This window comes from Sminthopsis crassicaudata, chromosome 2, assembly GCF_048593235.1.
Source record: "Sminthopsis crassicaudata isolate SCR6 chromosome 2, ASM4859323v1, whole genome shotgun sequence".
Lineage (NCBI taxonomy): Eukaryota > Metazoa > Chordata > Mammalia > Dasyuromorphia > Dasyuridae > Sminthopsis > Sminthopsis crassicaudata.
This window is the reverse complement of record NC_133618.1, coordinates 457,307,982-457,330,547: the sequence shown is the minus strand read 5'-3', so window position 1 is coordinate 457,330,547 and position 22,566 is coordinate 457,307,982. Positions and strand designations below refer to the sequence as shown.

At 36.3% G+C, this 22,566-nt stretch overlaps 1 protein-coding gene across 1 annotated transcript in view; it reads left to right on the top strand.

The window, feature by feature from the left end:
• ASTN2 (astrotactin 2) overlaps positions 1 to 22,566 on the top strand; it is a 1,161,487-nt gene that overhangs the window by 292,104 nt on the left and 846,817 nt on the right. The window contains 1 exon segment of the mRNA XM_074292901.1: positions 1,119 to 1,506. Within this exon segment, the coding sequence (XP_074149002.1) occupies positions 1,119 to 1,506 (388 nt within the window).

Genomic DNA, 22,566 nt, shown 5'->3' with positions numbered 1-22,566 from the left:
CAGATTGGAAGCAAGGACCATGGGGAAAGGCACAGCTCATTTCTTTATAGTTCTCCAAACAGGGGGCCCATCCTTGCTTTGTAGCACCCCCTCACCCCAATCTTTGGGACCAGATACCTAATACTGCATTGCATGCTTGAAAACTCTGGTCTAGATTAATCTTTGGGGGACTGAAAAAAACCTCCTTTTGTTAACAAATCTTCATCAATGTTCTGATGACTCCAGCCATCTTTGCTACTCATGCATTCCACCTGGTATTTACAGATGGGCTGTGCGTCATTGGTTAACTTATCTCATCCATTGATCTCCTGCTTAATACAAAAGTGATTTTTCTGTGCAAGAAATAAAAAAAAAATTGAACTATTTCTTGAATAGATAGCCTGAAGAATTGTTTTACCTCCGATTTAAAAGTATTCTTTTTTGTTGTTGTTCTATTTCTTCATTTCTAGGTTTTCCTCCTCTCCTTTCTTTCTCCAATTTCTCTGCTTCTTGCTCTCTACCTTTTTTCCCTTCCACATATACCTGCCTCATCTAGCAGAGTCGCAGGATCTCAAGCTAAATGAGATTTTTGAAGTTATCTAGCCTAGCCCTTGCCATATAAACAAATCCCTTCTGTGACATTTTGGGCGGGAGGTGAAATAGTTTAGTTTAAGCTTCTGGATTATCTGAGTTCTGGATCTTTTTTTTTTTGTTTTTATTTTTGTACCTCCAGTGACTACACTTAATAAACATTCAGTCAATCTTTGTTGAATTAAATTAAATTGAATTTAGTTACTAAAAACATGGTTTAGGATATAGAGTCAGATGACCTGGGTAGACATTTTCACTTTGCTACTTATATCTCCATATGTTTCTCTACCAGAATATAAGCTCCTTGGGGACAAGGTCTTTTTTTCCTCTTTTTTCTTTGTATTGTCAATGCTTAGAACAATGCCCAACATATAATAGGTTCTTAAATAATTCTTGCTGACGGATTTAACCCTCTAAGGTTCTGAAGTCCTCAGTCATCTTATCTGTAAAATTAAGGCATTGGATGAGAACATTTCTTCCAAGCTCTTGAGTTATAAGCCCAGCCATGAGACTTCATTAACCCTAAGTTGTTGTTCTCCCTCCTATAGGGCGGCCTGATTGCCCTCCTTCTGCTCTTGCTGGTATTCACTGTGGCACTTTATGCCCAGCGGCGCTGGCACAGACGACGGCGGGTCCCACAAAAGAGTGCTAGCACAGAAGCAACCCATGAGATCCACTACATCCCATCAGTGCTCCTGGGACCCCAAGCTCGAGAGAGCTTCCGGAACTCTCGCCTTCAGGCCCACAATTCTGTCATCGGCATGCCCATCCGAGAGACTCCCATCCTCGATGACTACGACTATGACTATGAAGAAGAGGAGCAGCCCAGGAGGACGAACCATGTCTCTCGGGAAGATGAATTTGGGAGCCAGGTGACTCGGACCCTAGAGAGCCTAGGTCAGGCTAGTGAGGAGAAGATGGACTTTGAGAAAAAAGGTGAGTCCTTCTGTGACCCTTTTTTTTTCTATTCATTGATGGGAGAACATGTTGTGGGGAAAAGAACATTGGGAGTAGAACAAAATCTGGGTTTGAGGTTTGTCCCAATCATGTATTATCTGTGTGACTTGGCAAGAAAATTGATCTCAATAATCTCAGCTTCCTTATCTTTAACAATTAGATTGGATTAGATGGATTAGATTCATTCAGAGTTTACATTTGATGGTATTATATTCTAGTGGATGTTGGCTGAGAGGAACAAAGGAAAATGTCTAACTTTGGCAAGAGATATTGAAAGGTAGTTATTGGCAATGTTAATATTGTGTCCTTACCACTGGTAATATATTCTTCCTATCAAGACAAAATATTGTTATTGGAAGTAATTTTGACTTCTGAATCATAAGAAATAAGTTTGGATCTGGGCTCTATTAAGTCTTTAAGTTAAGCAAATAGTATAAGTATTATTTGTGTCTAGGTCTCCACAGAAGTAGGTAAAAGAGTCCTGGTTCCCATGGAAGCACTTAAAGTATGCATCGGTGTTATGTGTATGGTTATCTATTAGACATAGATATATGTACACACATATAATATATGTGTATATACATGCATGTGCACATGTGTATGTATGTACAAGTACATACACATATATAATATTTTTACTTTGAAGAAAATGCTGAAAATTCATAAAATGATCATAGAAATGGCCCAGAAATAAAAATTACAGCTCTCCTTCTTTTCTGGTGACTTCTACTCCCTGGTACCAAAGGCCTTAAATAACTAGCCAATCAACAAGGATATATTGAGAGCTTGCTATATGCTAGGCATTATTCTAAGATATGTGCATACAAAAGGAGACATTTCTGACCTCAAGAAATGTATACTTTAATATGGGAGAGATCATGAAATTATGAATTACATACAAAATATATGGAAGATAGTCTTGCAGACATAGTTCTAACCCATGGTTTCGACTCTCCTTGAAAGGAAAACAAGCTTAGAAATTCTAGAAAGGAAATTCTTTTTCTCATCAGACTTGAACAATACAAATAATTCATATTAATATGGAACAAATTATTTAGGAATTGAACATTGTATAGGAATTATTTTCTCCTCTGCTTATTAGCTCCTCAGTCCAGAAGTCTGGAACTTCAAATTCTCTATGCTTCACATTTCACAGATAAGGAAACTTATACTAGAGATATTTAACCAGATTCATACAGCTTTTGTCAGAACTGGGGATTCTGCTTCTGACCAGGATCCTTCCATTCTTGATTCTACATAGTTTTTCTGCTTATATTCCCACCCTTCTCCAATGCATCCTTCACATCTAGAATCATCTTCCTTTTCCAGAAACTTGAGTCTTTTTGACAAGAACTTTCAGTAGTTCCCTGTTACCAAAAATGTGGAGTTTTTGCTCTAATGTGTAGGGCCCTCTGTAGTTTGCTACCTTTCTGAATTTTTTCTTTATTTTCTTTAATGTACTTTATGCCAAACTGGACTGTTTTCCTCTTTTCTTGTCCTACATTTTCTTATCTCTGTACATTTTTGAAAGTCACCTTTCCTACCTCAAAACCTGTCCCTCCTCAGGCTGTCTATTCAAATCCTTCTCTTCTTTTAAGGTCTGACTTAAAAGTCAACTTTTCTGTAGTCTTTTTTGAGATCCCTAGTTAGAAATTATATCCTTTCCTTACATTAGCCTAGATTCCTCCTTTGTCCCAGAACATCCTACTTAATAAAATATTTTCCTTCCTCCTCTAGAGGAAGCTTCCTGAAGGCAAGAACCAACTCTGTTATTCTTTGGGGGCTTAATTCTTTTCCTATAGCAGTAAGTAATCATTAGCCGGTTATGAAATTGAAACTCTCCTAGCCCAGAGAGCTATCAGTCGCTGATCTAAGTAGAAAACTCTCTGAAAAATAGGAAACTAATTGCCAGATTTTAGGCAAGGTGTTTAATCTCCCTCAGCTCAAAACTGAGAAGTGATACAAAATAGTTTGTTTTCCTTCTTTACCTACTGATAAAACTATATAAGAGACAGAGGCAAAGAAAGAAATAAGATAAAGGGACAATATAGTAATAGGCTGGATATTGTGGTTCATGACAAGCTTTTTTTTTTTTTTTTTTTTTTTTTTTTTTTTTTTAGGAATCTATTGCTTTCTTTCAGTCAGAAAGAAAGTTCCTAATTGGATATAAACCAGACCAGGAGAAATTATAAGACAACAGAGCATTGTGGTACATTTTTCCAAAGAGCAGACTTACTAGAATATTCTGATTTTTCAAGCTGGGCTACATGTATTCCTGTGAAATTGATAAGATGATTAAACTATACATAGGGCTGAGCTTACCTTACAAAGATGGGAAGATGTATCTAGGTAGCATCAATTTGTTAATTGTTGCAGAAGGCACCTCGAGTATTCATTTTCCAATACTAATTGGGCAGAAGGGACTCTTCTACAAGAAAGATACTTGGTCTTCTGAGTGCTTCAAAGGATATTCAGGATCATAGGATAAGAGCTGGTAATGGATATAGGATATAGGGAGTTATTGCCTAAGTATCTATATATCTCTTTGTATTCATAAACATGTGTAGCTATTTATAGCTAAATCTTTTGATAAGTCTGTGAGTCTGGATATGCCTCCGAGCAATTAATAAATGGCACCCTAGAAAGGACAGATTATTGGACCTGGTATCAGAAAGTTCATCAGTTTAGTCATTTTCCAGTCATGTGCCCCTGTGGAACACTTCATGACCCATTTTGGGGTTTTCTTGGCAATGATTCTGTAATGGTTTGTCATTTCCTTCTCTAGCTCATTTTGCAGATGAGGAAACTGAGGCACACAGGATTAAGTGACTTGCCCTGGGTTACACAACTGGTAAGTGTCTGAGGTGAGATTTGAACTCAGAAAGATAACTTTTCTTGCCTCCAGACCCAGCACTCTGTTCACTGTACCTCTTAACTGGACTCAAGAAGATCAGATATAGCCTCAGAAACTCACTAGTTGTGTGACCCTAAAAAAATCTACCTTGGTTTTCCATCTGTAAAATGGAAGCAATAATAGCACCAACCTTCCAGTTTTGTTGTGAGGATAAAATGAAAAAATATTTATAAAGCATTTTGAAAATCATAAAGTAATATATAAATGTTAGCTATCATTATAGAATTGAGAATGTAACTTATTAGTTCCTTGTAGGAAATCATGGAAAAATAGACCAGAACTTCAGAGCATAGGCAAAATGGCCTAATTCCAGCGTTCTTAATTTGATTTCTTTGAACATTTATATATATGTAAACATATATAGGTATAAATAATGCATATAAACATATATACACACACACAAATATATATATGTATATATATATATATGTGTGTGTGTATATATATATATATATATATATATATGTTGCCTGAATGTGTGTGTGTATATATATATATATATATATATATATTTCCACATAATTTGTTTTTTTTAATCAGATGTGTTTTATTTACATTTAAAAACATTATTTTGAGCAGGCACTTTTTGGACACTAATGGATTCCAAGACACTAAAATATTTAAGACTCATAATGGTGGAGAGAGCACTAAATTTGGGATCAGGGGACCTGGATTTGGATCCTATCTCTAGTATTGTAGCATAACTTTGACCTTGAGCAATTTTCTTAACCTCTCATTAATATGACAGATTTAGTGCCTCAGTTTTCCTTATCCTTAATATGAGAAGGTTAGATTTGATAATCATATATTTAGACCTAAAATGGGCCTGAAAGGCCATCAGGACTAAATCTTTCATTTTATTGATGAGGAAATTGAGACCCAAATAGGCACAAGAACATTTTAAATCCAGTCCTAGATACTTCCTAGTTATATAATCCTAGTTAGTGTCTAGAACTAGATTTGAACTTGGATCTTTCTTACTCAAATTCTAAGATCTCTACCAAGTCATGACCCTACTATCTTTAAAGAAAGGGAGTGAAATATAATGGGTAAAAATTGTCCTTAAAGTGAAGAAGATCTTGATCCAAAGCCTATCTCTAATCCATCCTACCTGTTAGCATGGGTATATTATCTAATCTCTCTCTCTATGTGTCTAGACAACTCTTTAAAACTGAGGTGCAAGTGAGCTGCTGATCTGTATCACATTATAAAGTGCTTCATAGGGAATTTTCTATAAAATGAAATCATGAGGGTTGGACCTTCCATTGCATTTCAACCCCCCCCCCCCCCCCCCCATAACTCTGCAAAAATGTTATTTATGTGTGAGTTCAGTTAGAGCCAAATAGTTAGCAATTATATAATGCTTTAACTTCAGCACAGTTTGGCTATAGAATTTTAAGAATTAGAAATAATCTCTGGTTGCTCCAGTGTTTCTCAGATTCCATTCCAAGAAACATCAAAGAGAAGGTTTTTGATGCCTTTGATACTTTTCTGGAGTGTCAATAGTGAGGGAACTCTTTCTTCATGAATCTAAGGACAAGAGGTATGTGACAAGGACATAAGGTGAGGAGCAGCTGTGGATCTAAAGCAAGGAATTAACAATGATCTGTCTCTGATTCAAGAGAAGAAAAGCTTTAAGAGACCCCAGCAAGGTTTGGAATGAATCCACGAATTGAAAAGTGTCTGGCAGTGAGGCAAAGTTCTAAAATGTGCCTGTGGCAAACTTGGGGGACAGGTCCTGCAGAGAGACAGGTGGTTTGGAAGGGGACACCAGATGTCCTGAGAATAGAAAGAGTATCTAAAGATTAAGGCAATGTGCACAACAAATCCTTTTTCCAATCCAAGAAACTATGCTATGACCTCAGGAATAGCTTGACCCAGGGAGCTACTCCCAAACACGAAGTCCAGAATGACAGAGGACAACATCTTCCTAAGCCACGATAGCCCAGGCTGTCCTGACTTGTATTCAAAGGACTTATTTTCATGAGATAATTTTAAATATGACAATAATAGGCTTCATTTTCCTCACTTTGGTCTACAACTCTCTCATTCCTTCTCATTTGTTCCAGACTTCCTAGACTACAGTTTATGAATTCCTTGAATTATATATTTCAAACTCCAAAGTGTTCTATGACAAATTATTTTGAGAACTGATATAGTCCAATCTCTTAATTTTATTTCATTTATTAATGTCCTTTGTCTTCATATTAAAGTAATTTCCCAAATCTCTTTCCTCCACATCTACAAAACGGAAATTATAATATTTGTTGTGCCTGTCTCACAAGGCCATTGTGAAGAAAAGCGTTAGTAAACTATCAGTAAAGAAGCATTTATTAACTATTTATTATGTACCGGGCATAGAACAATGCACTAATTTACATTATCCTCAGTGAGAGCAATACCTTAACTCTTTCTTTCATGTAGATTAGACTAGTTTTTTTTTTTTTTAATATTGTTATTTGTTTGTTTTATTGATGGGTTGTTTTTGTTGTGTGTGTTTGTGTGTGTATGTGTGTGTGTGTGTGTGTGTGTGTTTTTTCCCCGTGAATGATATTGAGACCTTCCTTCTTTGAGACTTGTCTTGAACAGGGAGCTAAAGGTTTGAACTGCTAATACCTCTTTTTCATAACCTGAATACTGGGCACCCAGGAGGATCTAGAGAGACTCTCACCTGCTTATCTGGTCAATTCTGATAGAAGCTTCTTCATTCAGCTGAATCAACTCAGGATGTCTAACACTGCCTGTCTTGGTTGATTATTTTTCTGCTATGGCTAAGCAAATTTGCTTTTGTTAAATGTGAATGATGTAGAGTCTCCCAATTTATTATAATGTCCAAACTGAATTGTGACAGGACTTGTCTTAGTCAGGCCCATCTTAGAACAAAGAAAAAGCCAAAACAGCTGTTGGCCTGAAGGAACTTATATGCCACCAGAGAGACAACATATGCAACATGTATATAAATAGTAATTTTGATCAGTATGACTAGATTATAAAGTAGATGGAGGGGAATGATGTGTTAAAAACTAAGAAGATAGAAAGTGACCAGGTTGTGATGAATTTTGAATGCCAACAAAAGGATCTTATTAAATGTGATCCTAGAGGGAATAGAGATCCATCGTGTGGTGACAGGGTCAGACCTACATTTGAGGAAAGTCACTTTGGCAGCTGTGTCAGAGAATGAAATGGAGTGAGGAAAGACTCATATTTGATTTTATGAGTCTATCAGAAGACTATTTCAATAGTCAGTCAAGAAATAAGGAGAGCCTAGACTATGATGATGATTTTATGAAAGGATAAAAAGGGAAATCTATGAGAAATTGTAGAGAGAGGAAAAAACACCACCAGTAAAACATACTAATAAGCACCATTGACATCAGTCTCTCACCAGATCGTATTTCATTTCAGTAGCAAGACCAGAACTAGAATTCAGGTCTCTAGAGACCAGACCAATGTGTTCAACAGGATGATAAATTGATTCTCGTTTTATTCAGTTTAAAAATGAAATTAAAAACATAAGCTTTCTTAAAGATGTCATTCAAAAGAGACAGCAGCATCCTATAGAGGGGTGACCTGCTTTGGCAATTCAATGGGCCTAGTCTTTTACACTTGAATACATTTTATATAAATTACTTCCGAATCCATGTATTTTTGAAAAGTTAATGATGTTGAAGATTTCTATAGTAGGAATATCAAAGGTAAAATTCTGTAGTTGTAGATTTGGAGGATAAGAGATTTAACTTGGAAGGGACACCAGAGGCTCCTTAATCCAACTCCCTTTATTTGTAGATGAGCAAACTGTTGCCAAGAGAAGGTAAATTACTTGCCTGAGATCAAACAGGTAGGATTTAGATTTGAGGGCTGTGACTTCCAAGCCTGTTACATTTGCAGTCCTCTCCCTCCATAGTCTTTATTCTCATTCAATAAGCATGAAATGAGCATCATGCCTTGCAATTAGAGGGGTAAAATATTCTCACTTTATTGTCTTTAGGGGATCATGCTTTATATAATATGTTCAGGAATGGGAATGGTATACATTTTGATACCTTCACCCAGGATTTCCTCTTCCATTTTCTCTATCCAAAATCTAATTTTAACTTCAAAGTCTAGCTTAAGTTTTCTTCTTCTATTAAGTCTTTCCTGATGGGTAAAGGGAAGGGAAATTTCTTGGCCAGTGTCATAGAGTTATTTAAGTAGCATAGCCATAATTCCAATTTAGGCTGTTTGACTCCATCTCTAGAACCCAATCAACACTGAATAAGCCAGTGAGTCAATGAGCATTTGTTAAGTACTCGTGTGCCTCAGCACTGGGAATACAAATACAAGTAGAACAAAAGACATTTCTGCTTTCAAAGAACTTAAAGTCCAGTTCAAGGAAAATATTCTATAAAGGGAAGGTGAAAAGTGAGTGTAATGGATAAGGATGAAGATATAAGGATACAGGGTCATCTGGCATAGAGATATTGTAGAGAAGATCTGTAACAGCAGGAAAATGATGTAGAAATAAATGAAGAGATAACTGACCTGGGCAGCCTTTTAAAAATGGAGGTTCTAGGAGAAATAAGCCAATCCAGAGGGAGGCCCCAAGGATTTGTCGGTGTTTCCAATATTTCAAATACAGAAGTTAAACCAGTTTCCAGAGTCAGGAGATTTCTGTGGCATGTTAGGGAAAATCTCCAATCAAAAGTGCAGCCTAATATAGAATGAAGTACTTTTTTACTGGCTTGGTATCCTGGCTTTTCTACCCAAATTACTTTGGGCAAGAGACTTAATCGCTCTGGGTCTCAGTTTCTTCACTTATAAAATAAGTAGCTTGGACTAGATGGTTTCTACACTCTCTTAGAATCCAATGTCCCTGCCAGCTCTCTGTCTGTGATTCTGTGATCCATGAGGATCCACAGAGATAATACCTGTCAAGCACTAAGCATAGTGCCAGGAACATAGTAGGTACTATGTAAACATTTATTCCCTTTCCCCTAATCACATGGTCCAGTGAAACATGAAGGAGCTACAAATCGGTGGCAAAGCTCTTTATTTGATCTTTCCAGCCCTGAGAAATTCTCTGTATCTCCAAGAAAAGCTGCCTGCTATCACCACCCATCCATTCCTGGCATCTGCCGTATAGGAGGAAAAATGGCATACCTTCTGATTTCAAACACATTCTCCACTCTCTACTGCGCATTTTAGAGATAGGGTCAATGCCATGAGTAGCGATTCTCAGCCTTCTTCTTTCAATGCCTGCCTTGGATGTGGCTTTGTAAATTTTACTTGCGATCATTTTGCCTTCTCAGGACATTATAGAAGCCAGAAAGCGTCTAGTTAGTTGAAAATGAGCTTCAGAGGTCAGCCTACAAAGTGTCCAGATATGAGATAGTTCCTTCATTTATTTATTTTTATTTTTCCCCTTTAAAGGCAAAAACAAAAAAACAAAAACATTTGTTTCCATTACTAAAGTACTTCATCTAACTCCAATTAATAAATTGCCCCATCAAGAGTGAACAACAAACCCTGGCTCTACTTACAAGCTTTTACCTTCTTGTAGTTTCCCTTCTGTTTCTAGACTATATCTATTGTTTCTAAATGCCTGGGCTTAGGCAAAAAGGGTGACTTTGTCAGAGTTGAGCTTGGCATCCCCAGGCAACAGTCCTCAGAGCTGTCTCGGCGCTCTCTAAAATAAGATATAGACTGAGATTTGTCATCAAACCACAAACAGTAATGTCACTAAAGCTGTCACAAGAGCCCCTTAAAAATGTCACTTTCGAGCATTAATTGCCAGGATAGCAAAACAAATGCAGGTTCCTTCGAACATTTGCTTGTTCCCTCTCCTCCCACGCTCCCCTTTCCTTTCCCTTGCTCTCATTTCTCCTTCTTTGTGCAAACCCTAGTCTACCCCCACTCCTCATGTCTTTATCTTATTTTGTTTCCCCAGTGCCTCATCTCGATTAGAATGTCTCCAGCAGGCTGCACTGGGCTCCTGCTATAATTGATCGGGTGAGAGAATATTGGTATATGTCAGGGGCTGGGTAATCCAAGCCCACTCAGTTGTCGATACAGACATCTCCTAAGTGAGGCTAGAGAGTTTTCCTATTGGTCATGGATCTCTGGACCCCTCAGTCTGGCTGTTTGTGTTGAGATCCTGCTCATCAGAATGGATGGCAGCAATAGGAAGACTCTCATCTGTACAAGGGTCTGTCACTCGATTAGACCAATGGGACAATGCGGTCGGTGCCTGTCTCGCTCCTGCAGAGAACCCAGGCTGCTCTGACAATAATGGCTCTGTTAGCTCTAGGACTATATTTGTTAGACATCCTTTCATCAGTGTGAGGTACTTGGATCTCTGCTGTGTAACATTTTTATCAATGATTTGGATCAGTGGAGTCAAACTCAAATAGAAAGAGTAACTACTAAGCCATAATAAGAATCTCAGCAATTGACTTAGAAAACCACTATTTTGATTTATCTATGTTTCACTGTATTTTTATTAAATATTTCTCAAAAACATTTTATTTTTACTTGGCCAAACATGTTCCCCCCCCAGGGGGCAATGTATTCCCTAGGCCATGTGTTTGATACCTCTACTTACACATTTATCAAACTGGCTGAGAAGATACAAAGCTGGAATGGATAGCTTATCAACCACGTGATAGAATTATAATCCAAAAAGAGATGAATAGGATAGCACATAGTGGAAAATATGATAAAATTGAATCTGATAACAATAAATGTCCAGAAGGTGAAAATATCAACTTCCTAAGTACCTAATAGATATGGTATAGCTAAAAAATAATGTGACTGAAAATGATTTAGGTATTTTAGTGAACTACAAGGTCAAAATGTGTGACTAACTAATAGGGAAGCACTGATTTTGAGCAGGAGGTGATATTCCTGTTGTACTGTGCTTAGGCCAGAGCCCATCTGAAATATTTTTAATATGTGGAAGAAAACTAGAAGGAAGGCTCTGAGACCATTATATAAGAATTTGCTAAAGAAATTTGGGATGCTTAGTCTAGAAAATAAAATAAATAAATAAAGAAGGCTTATTATGAGGGGAAGGTAAAAGATGTTTTCAAATACTAGAAGGGCTACTGAGTTCAAAAGGGATTGTGGGGCCCAGAGGTCAGAAAGTGAAATAATCAAACTGTTCCAGAAGTCTAGTGGACTATCTCAGGAGGCAATAGGTTTTTCCCCCCTGGAAATCTTTAAGCAAAAGAATGATGACTGATGGAATGAGTGTTAATAAATTCTCTTTTATTCTTTTCCTTCTTTTTATGAGGGAGAGGGGACTATGTAGTAATGTATAGATAGCTACCAAATTCCTTTCAACTTTAAAATTCTGTTATCTTGATCTATGACTTGGAATTATGGAATGATGCAGTTTGAACTGAAAGGAATCTTAGAATATATAATATTAAAGCTGAATAGGATTAGAGCTGAATAGAATTCAAGTATATTTTATGCTAGACCAGAAAAGGGACTTTAGAAGTTAATCTAATCCAAAACATCTTTTGACAAATGAGGAAACTGAGGCTCACAGAGGAGAAACAACATGTATTTATGATGACTTAGTTACAAAAGGTAACAGACCAGTATTCACATCCTGCCTCTATTACTTACTATCTGTGTGAGCTTGGACAAGTCATTTTAATTTTCTGAGATTTAGTTACTCAACTCTAGAAAGAGGACTTTGACAATGACATCTAAGGTTTATTCCAGCTCTTAGAATAGTTTCTGGTCCCTAGCAGGCTCTTAAATCCTTCCTTCCTTCCTTCCTTCCTTCCTTCCTTCCTTCCTTCCTTCCTTCCTTCCTTCCTTCCTTCCTTCCTTCCTTCCTTCCTTCCTTCCTTCCTTCCTTCCTTCTTTTCTTCCTTCCTGCCTTCCTTCTTTTTTTCTTTCTTCTCTTCCTTCTTCCCTCTCTGTATAGATTTTTTGTAATCCTATGAACTGTAATGTATCATGCCATGTTAATAAGATGACATGGGGTCAATTTTTTTTGTTAAAGCTATTTATTTACAAAGCATATGCATGGCTAATTTTTTCAATATTGACCCTTGCAAAACCTTTTGTTCCAAATTTTATCTTCCTTACCCCTACCCCCTTCCCTAGCTGGCAGGTAGTCCAATACATGTTAAAATATATTGAAATATATTGAAATATATGTTAAATCCAATATATGTATACATATTTATGCAATTATCTTGTTGCACAAGAAAAACTAGATCAAGAAGAAAGAAAAAGAAAAACTGAGAAAGAAAACAAAATGCAAGCAAATAACAACAGAGAGAGAATGCTATGTTGTGTTCCACACTCTGTTCCCATGGTTCTCTCTCTTAGTGGAGATGGTTCTCTTTATCACTGCACAAGTGGAATTAGTTTGAATCATCTCAATGCTGAAGAGAGCCACCATCAGGATTGATTGTCGTATAGTCTTCTTGTTGCTGTGTATAATAATCTCCTGGTTCTTCTCATTTCACTCAGCATCAGTTCATGTAAGTCTCTCCAGGCCTTTCTGAAATCATCCTGCTGGTCGTTTCTTACAGAACAATAATATTCCATAATCTTCATATACCATAATTTGGTATATACCATATATCAAGTCATTCTCCGATTGATGGGCATCCCTCAGTTTCCAGTTTCTTGCAACTATAAAGAGAACTGCCACAAACATTTTTGCACATGTGGATCCCTTTCCCTCCTGTAAGATCTTTTTGGGATATAAGCCCAGTAGAAACTCTGCTGGATCAAAGGGTATGCACAGTTTGATAACTTTTTGAGCATAGTTCCAAATCATTCTCCAGAATGGCTGGATCTGTTCACAATTCCACCAGTAATGTATCAGTGTCTCAGTTTTCCCACATTCCCTCCAACATTAGTCATTATCTTTTCCTGTCGTCTTTGCCAATCTGAGAAGTATATAGTGGTATCTCAGAGTTGTCTTGATTTGTAATTTTCTTATCAATAGTGATTTAGAGCACCTTTTCATGTAGCTAGAAATAGTTTCAATTTCTTTTTTTTTTTTTTTTTTAGTTTCAATTTCTTCATCTGAAAATTGTCTGTTCATATCCTTTGATCATTTATCAATTGGAGAATGGCTTGAACTATTATAAGTTTCAGTCAATTCTCTATATATTTTAGAAATGAGGCTTTTATTAGATCCTTTGGATATAAAAATGTTTTCCCAGTTGCTTTCCTTCTAATTTTGTCTGCATTAAATTTGTTTGTACAAAACCTTTTTAACTTAATATAATCAAACTTATGTGTTTTGTGATCAATAAGTATCTCTAGTTCTTTGGTCATAAATTCCTTCCTCCTCCACAAATCTGAGAGCTAAACTATGCTATGTTCTTCTAATTTGTTTATAACATCATTCTTTATATCTAGATCATGAACCCATTTTGACCTTATTTTACTACATGGTGTTAGGTGTGGGTCTAAGACTACTTTCTGCAATACTAGTTTCCAATTTGACCAGCAGTTTTTGTCAAATACTGAATTCTTATCCCAAAAACTTTTGGGTTTGCCAAATTCTAGATTGCTATAGTCATGGATATTTTGTTCTATGAACCTAACCTAGTCCACTGATCAACTTCTCTATTTCTTAGCCAGTACCAAATGGATTTGATATAATAATATAATTTTTATAATACAGTTTTAGATCTGGTACAGCTAGGCCACCTTCATTTGCTTTTCTCTTCCTTAGTAAAAAATGGGATGAAGGAAACTTGCCAAAGTCAGCCAGATAAATAGAAGAAATAGGGAGAGATGACTGGAGTCCTGAACTTTTCTTAATATATAAATATAAGTTTCAGAAATGTCATTTGATATACAAATGACATTCAATAAAATTTCCATTTGGAGCTCAGAAATTGTGCTCTGTCCATTGGAGAAAAATAGCAAAAGTAGAGAAATAGACCTTTAATTATTTTTTATCATTTAAGAAAAAGTAATATACACTCATCTGGTTATACTGACTAGTTCTACTAAGATTATAGTAAGATCATAAATGAAGTCCATGAAGAAAATTGGGTTGTTTTTGTTGTTGTTTTTGTCATTCTTGTTGTTTGTCCTGAGATAAAGGGGGGGAGGACCCAATAAAATTACCAAAATAGAAAAGGCTCCTCTGCCCTATTATTTGTACTAGGGGGGAAGGAGGGTTCTGGGACTTCCTGAAATGATGTTTAATGTACTTAAGTAATCTCCTAAATCCAGTGATCCTTTTGCTTCACTAAGTCATATTTGGAAAGCCAAAAACTCTCCCTCTATCCCACCTTGTGGGACTTCTGTCTGTCAGAGAGGTTAGGCAGTGATACTTCCTAAACTCATTAGTCTAGTGACAAAATTCAGTTTAACTGAGAATCATTACTGGAACTGTTTCCGACCTGAAATGTTATGTTGCCTTTTGTTTTTACATCCTCAAGTAATGCATTGTTTGGGCACATCCTGTCTGGAGAACCCTGTGTTTTGGTGACTGAAAAATTCTTCTGTTTGGCATTGGTGGAGCAGAGGGATATCAAGAGATAAGTAGCAAATAGTTGAGGAACAATATTTAAGAACTCAGCTCTCCAGAAGGATATATACCACCAAGACTATTCTTTGTACAAGTTTGCTAGGCTGTCATTGACAAAGCATGATAATTAACATTTTCAACTAATTTGGTCAATATAACACTACAAACACTGATTATAAAAACATCATGTTGTGACTCCCACATTCAGTGACGAAAACCACAGGCTAAGAAGCTGGGGGTTATATCATTTATCTAGAGTTACACAGCTAGTGTCTGAATCAGGATTGAATTCAAAACTCCTTGACTCTAAGTTGTATGCTTTATCCACTGTACTCCCTAGCTGCTATGCTGCTGCTACTGTTGACTTATTATTACTATATCTAATAATAACAGTACTAACTTTGAAACAAGTTCAAATTTCAACTCCTTTATTTCCTAGCGTGTGACCTAGTAGTCAGCTCATTTAGTTTATCTGGATCTAATTTTTCTCATCAGTGAAATGGGAACATTCAAATAGCTAGTCTCCAGGGTCTCTTCTAATTTTAGGAGCCTAGTTTTGTGCTGCTTCAGTGTGGGAACTGAAACTCAGAGAAAAAAGTGATTTACTTAATGTTATATAATATAATGTAATGTGACATAATATAATACAATATAATCTAATATAATAGCTAGGAGGGCATAAAAAAGAACATTTTACCTAATCCGCATTTTTTATTAGGGCTGAGATTCTTTAGGTGGCTTAAATCTCTTACTTATCTGTCACATAAAAAACCTACTCTTGGTAGATAAATCTACTGCATACTGTCCAAAAGGTGTGTGTCCTCCCCTCAGATAGGTTTGAGGGGAAAAAAGAGACATTTCTGTCTCATTGGGCCAGACTGTCCTCTTGGAGAAGTTATTGCATTTGCTGGATCAGATATATTTATATTCAATGTGACCTTTATGCTAGCCCCATTCCTGACATCTGGCCATCCCTGAAGTGGCAGAATTATTCCCACAAGGTGACAATTTCTTTAGGAGTCAGACAGAAACCTTTGAGGGATGCAATTATATTAACTCTTAGCTTTCCTGGTCCTGGTAACTATGATGTTCTTAATGAAAATATTTTTAATCATTTCTTGGAATTAGCCAGAGTGATGATTTCCACTTAGGGCCAACCTTCAGGGAAATTGTGAAACAAAAAGGATTTGTCTTTTATTCCTATTTTTACAAGCTTTTATAAATTAACAAGTGTTTATTATGTTCTCATTACAAGCCAGGCAATGCATTTATGTACTAGTGTTAGAAAATTAAAGAAAGACATGAAACACATCTTGTTTTCAAAATTTTTTGTTGTCATTTCAGTCATTTCTGAATCTTCATGACTCCATTTGTTTTTTTTTTTGTTGTTTTGTTTTGTTTTGTTTTGTTTTGTTTTGTTTTGTTTTAATTTTTCTGGCAAAGATATTGTAATGCTCTTATACAGTTTATGAGGAAACTGAGACAAACAGGATTAAGTGACTTGCCCAGAGTCACACTGCTAGTAAGTGTCTAAGGTCACATTTGAACTCAGGAAAATGAGTCTTCCTTACTCCAGGCTTGATGGTTTATCCACTGCATCACCTTGTTGCCCATTGTCCTCAAGGAGTTTACATCATATTGGTTATGTAGTAGATTCTTAATATATATAATTTCATAAAATCATAGTTTTAGGGTGTGGAAAGGTTCTCAGTGTCATCTCATTTTTAAAATGAGGAAAATAAGGCAAAAGGAAGTTAAATGACTTGCACAAAGTAATAAATTTAATCATTATTTGATGTGGGATTTGATACCAAGTTCACTAATTCTAGAGCTTATGTTCTTTATTTTACTATTATATATCTAATTGGTTACATAGTCCATAAAAATTATTTAAGAGTATAAGAATGCATCTATCTAATGAGAAGTTTTGCAGAGTGTTCTATTTTAAGAATACTTGATATATGAAACTGCGAACTTAGAATTATGCTTATTTAGAGCAGGAAAGGACTTTAATGCATTAAATATCTCAGCAAAGAATGATAGAGATGGAAGGAATATTAGAAATAGATTTAAACTTCATAGGTCATTATTCTACCCCAACACCATCTTGATCGATTCAAACTCATTTATTGTATTTATATTTTTTAATATCATCTTCAAAATATATCCTGTCACCAGAGGTGTGCTAGAAAATCTTTAACAATTGGCTGGGAGTGGAGGAAAGGGTGGGGTAAAGGTAATATACAAATAATAACATTTTAAAATTTAATCTTCATTATTAATTTTTTTCTCCATCACTTTCTTAAGTCTAAGCAATCAGCCAACAAAAAAATCAAGCCCTGGTTTATAATATGTGTAGATTTTTGAGGCATAAAGCTTGCACTGAAAATTTAGCAATTCTCTCTTTCTAGACTTATGAGTTGTTTCCAGCATACCCCTTTTGCTTTTTTTCTCCCACTCAGTGAGACATTCCCAAGACAAAAAAAAAGGAAAGAAGGGAGAGAGAGAGGAGGACAGAACTGGAGGGAGGGAAGGAGGGAAGAAGGAAAAAAACCTTGGAAAGGAGGGAGCAAAGAAGGAAAGAAAGAAGGAAGGATGAAAGGGAGAATGAAAGGGAGGGAAGAAGGAAAAAAGGGAAGAAGGAAGGAAGGAAAAACAAAAGTCTAGTATAATTAATTAGCATGGCAAACATGTGTGATAATGTACATAATCTTCTACTTCTACAAAAAAAGAGGAGGATATATTTTCTCAACTTTTTTCTCTAGTCAGTTTTACTTATTACAATATTGTTATTAACAATAACAATATAATTATTGTTAATATTTCCATTTATATTCTAGTCTTGAAACTGGAACCCAGAGAAATTGTGATTTGCCCAGTGAAATATATGGGAGAACTAAGATTTAAATGCATGTCCTCTGACCATAAATGCAATTCTTTCCTTTTTAACTTGTTATAAATTACTAATGATTAGTTCACTCTTCCTTTCTGAACCTCAGTTTCCCCACCTGCTAGGGGATTGGACTGAATGAATAATGCCACTTTCAGCTCCTTGAATTCTATGATTTTATGAAATGAACCTTCCTAAGGGAAGCATGTGAACTTGACTCAGGACCAACACACCATAAGTCAGCCTGAGCTAAAGCATTGTTCCTTTGGCTGCCAAAAATTTACACAACATGATTAATGTGGGTATATTTATGGACTATACAAGTTTTTTTTCTTTCTTTTCTTTTTTGGCGGGATGGAGAAAAGGCCTCCACATAAAGCCCTGACCTACTTGCAAACCCTTGTCAATAACTGGTGCAGAAGAGAAATGGTTTTGAGAAGCTGAAATTATATAGATCAATAAGGTAAGAAAACCCCAGCAGCTTATACCTGGTAAGGTTGAAGGTCAAGCATAGCTAGTAAGAGACAAAGGACAAAAAAAGTAGACATCTAGAGGTTGCTGAATATGAGAAGTCTTAAAGGAGTTGAACTATCACTCAACAGTTCAGCAGTCCTTTAACTTAGGTACTTTTGAGTGGCCCAGAAGAAGAAAGCTGAATGAACCATATGCTACCTTGCCATCCCTTCTAATTCCTTGATCATTCTCATAAATAAATTGAGTTCTTCATATCTGCAGAATTGGATGGATGGTGGGAAGGGCCAGTCACAACAGTTTTCTTTTAATGTTTCTTGTCTCTTCTTATTTCTGAAAAATTTAAATTAAAGGGCTTTTCACAGTAGGGGGATAGATGAATCTTAGAGCTGAAAAAGACCTTAGAATCTGGAATGTTTGAGCTAAAAATGTCCTGAAAATAGACGACCTGAGAGCTAGAAAAGAGCATAGAATGTAGAATGTTCAAGCTGGAAGCAACCTTAGAGCTGTGTTCCTGTTGTATGCAAATGAAGTCCAATTTTAAATGTACCAGGGGAGCTCATTATTTAAAGGAAATCTACAGGGAATCCTTTTGTAATGCAAAGAACCATCCCCATATGTTGTAAGTTTGGAATTTTCTCACACATAAAGATAACTTGAAAGTTGAACATGTCTGCAGTGTGTTGTGGAAATCGAATAACTCTCCTTTGTTAACACAATGTGTCCAGGATGCCAAAGGGGTAGTGATGATGATGATGATAATGACATTGATAATAATAGCATCATTTGATGAAGGGGGAAGTAGTAAGCTAGAAGTCAGAAAATCTTGGTTCTAGTTCCAGTTCTGCTGTGATCTAGCCTGTGATATTGTGCAAGTCATTTCTCTATCTGGTTTCAGTTTCTTAAATTGTAAAGTGAGAAGATTTGACAAAATGAGTTCTGAAGTCCCTTCCATCACTAAAGCTCTAAATTCTTTTAAAGCTTAGGTTACATCTCATAGGCTTTTTAGTCATAAAGTGCTTTTATTCATTATCTCATTTGATCCTCAGTACAGTCCAGAGAGGTAGGCAGGGCAATGAGTTCACTTGCTGAAGCTCTCTCTATCCAGATGCATCAGCTCTATTATAATTATGTTAATGATTGGCCTATCCAGCTTACCCTGTTCATCACTTAGCACCATGGACAAGGTTAGATGCTCTCCAATCTGCGTTCATTGCTGGTCATAACCATCTGTGTCCTTGGCAATGATCTGTGTAGTCCTACTTTGTGACTACAGTTCTTCTTCTGTAAAATGGGTAAAGGAAGCAGGGAGACAAAAGGGAAGAGATATGTGAAAGACTTAATCCAAACCGCAGCATCCCTAACAAGTAGTCATCAGGACTTTACTTGAACACCTCCAGTATAGAAGTCTGCCCCCTAAGATAGCCTATTCTGTTTTTAGGTAGATGATTATTAAGAAGTATTTCTTGAAATTAAACTTAAATATGCCCTTTTACAATGTCTATATACATTGGTTGTTGTTTGGCCCTTAGGGACCAAGTAGAATGAATCAAATTCCTGTTCCATAAAATAGCTCTTCAAATATTTAAGGAAAGCTTTCCTCAAATCCTTATTCCAAACACCCTACAAAGCAATATCTTCCTGAGACTAAACATCCCTAGGTCCTCCATTCAAACTGTCTCTGACAGAATCTCAATCCCCTAACATCATGCTTGTTCCCCATTTATTGGACATGCTTTGCTTGTCTCCAAACAGCTTCTGAGAAAAATTGGGGAGTGTAGGACTCATTTTCATAAAACCTCATAGTCTTATTATAAGGATACTAGAATAATAATAATAATAATAATAATAATAATAATAATAATGTAATAGTTCATATGTGTGTAGCATTTTAGAAAGCATGTTTTTATGAGATTTTTTTGTCCTTGAAAATTGGGCCTACATCCTATTTTCTTATCTATAAGATCTTTACTAATGTTTAATAGATGTTAAATTGAATTAATTCATCTCCCAACAGCTATGTGAGATAAGTATCACAAAATTACTATCCCAATTTTACATATTAGGAAACTGAGTCTCAGAAAATTTGAATTTTTGCCTTTTAGCAAATTACAATTTAACAAATGTTTTAGATCTATGAAATTACAAAGTGGGATTCATAAGCTGGTCTTCTGAACCTAAGAGTTATGCTTTTTTTAGTGTAATTTGTTGGTTTTGATAAATGGCAGTGTTGTTTCCTATTTATACACTGGGCACATAGGATAATACCTATCCCCTGGGTCACTTTGAGTTTTATAGTATGGCCAGGTTATTCCCTAGATTTGTTCCCTGGACCAATATGCATACATTGTCAGTAACTCTGTTTTCTTCCCTTGGAGGTAGTATGAGTCCATTGAGGGAAATGTATGGGGTTTGGGTGAGAGTTTATTTATGTTTTTCTAAAGAACACAGTACAAAATCATTTATTTTTCTACATACATATGGATGAAAGCAACATCCCCCTAGGGGAACAGGAGGAAAAGGCAAGAAAAAGGGTAAAGTAGGGTGCTGATGTAATGGTTGCCAGGCCGTGCCCACCCGCTGCTCCTAGCGACCCATTAATCAGAGGGGAACGGAAGCTGCATGAACTGTGAAATTGGCAACTCCCTTACAGCTTGGAGCTGCAGCCGAGCAGAGACTCCATTTCACAGCTGGGAGATAGCAGCCCAGAAAGGGGAGGGAAGGGGATTGGGTCAGGGATCTCAGAGACATAAGAGTTCTCCTTTAAACTAGATGATTCAATAAAGCTTTGGACAATAGTTGGGGCCTATAGGCTGATAGGGAGAAATGCAAAAACAATCAACATGAGTTCTTATGGTGGGATAGAAAAAGCATGGGATTAGGAATCAAGATTGAATTGAAAATCAAGCCCCTGCTACCTAAAAATCTGTGGGACGAAGGCAGAAGCATTGTGTTCCCCCTTGGCCTTGACTTTTCCATTTGTAAATTGATGGGGTCAGGCTGGATGATCTGTGGGTTTCCCTGTAGTTCTAAATATTATTTTCTTTGGGGTATGGTAGTATACTTTGAGAAAGGGGAGGTCAACCAGAAGCAGCAGCATAATAAATAAATAAAAAAGACCTGAGTTGAGATAAAGAAATAGGATAGCCTTGTACAAGTATTTGAAGATCTGTCACATGGTAAAAATAGACTTGTTCTCTTTGGCCCCATAGGATAGAGTCAAGATGAAAGAGGCAAAATTTAGTCTCAGTATCAAAAAATCCCAGAAATTAGAACTAGAAAAAAATAGACTTTCAAGGTTTGGTGAATTTCTTCTTTTTGAAGATCTTCATAAAAGATATGTGATGGCCACTTTGGGAGCATGTTATAGTGGAAATTCCTGTCATATATGAGTTGGACCAGATAGTCCTTCCTTCCAATTCTTAAATTCTGATATTCTGTGGGTGTTATACAACAAGGCTAGAAATCCAAGATGCAACAAAAAGCTATGGAAATTTGTGTTACATTTGGTTTTATTTATTTTGTCAATGATGAGACAGCAAAAGAAGAAGTTAATCAGGTTTGTAATATAAATTAATTCAGAATACATGGTTAGGTAGACCTGCAAGAATAGCCTGGGTATCTAGGTGTATTTCTATCTGTGAGATTGGTTCAAGAAAAGACAGCTTCAGCTTCTTACGATTGAACTACTGAAGTTCTCCACAGGGAAAAAGAATCTTGTGTCAGATGCAACAATGAAGGTATTTCAATGTCTTAAAAAAAATAAAGCAGACTTATGGGGGCAAAGTCAATATAGTGGAGTAGAGGAAAGAACTGATTCCAAACAACTTTAAAATAACACCTCTAATAACATTGTAAATCAACAGAGCCAAGAGAAGGTTGGGGTAAGACATTTTTTCTAGATCAAGATAATTTATAAGTTTGAGATAAGAATTTTGTGATATCAGGGTTGGAGAGCTTTTGTGGCAACAATATCATTGGGAGGCCTAGGAGATGGCAATAGCAGCAGCAGCAACTTCAGGAGCTCTTAAACCAGAAATGGTAAGAATATTGGAATATTGGAATAAGAATATTGGTCAGAAAGAAATTACAGAGAATCATTGTACTATCATTAGGCAAAAACATGACACTGCTTGGCAATCTCTTTGTGACCTATTTCTTGGTGACAATTTCAGAGCGGAAAGAAACTCTTATCATTATAAGGAAGCAGAAGTCCTGAGTGGAAGTATCACTTTTGGTAATAAGAGAGTAGGGACCCTGAGG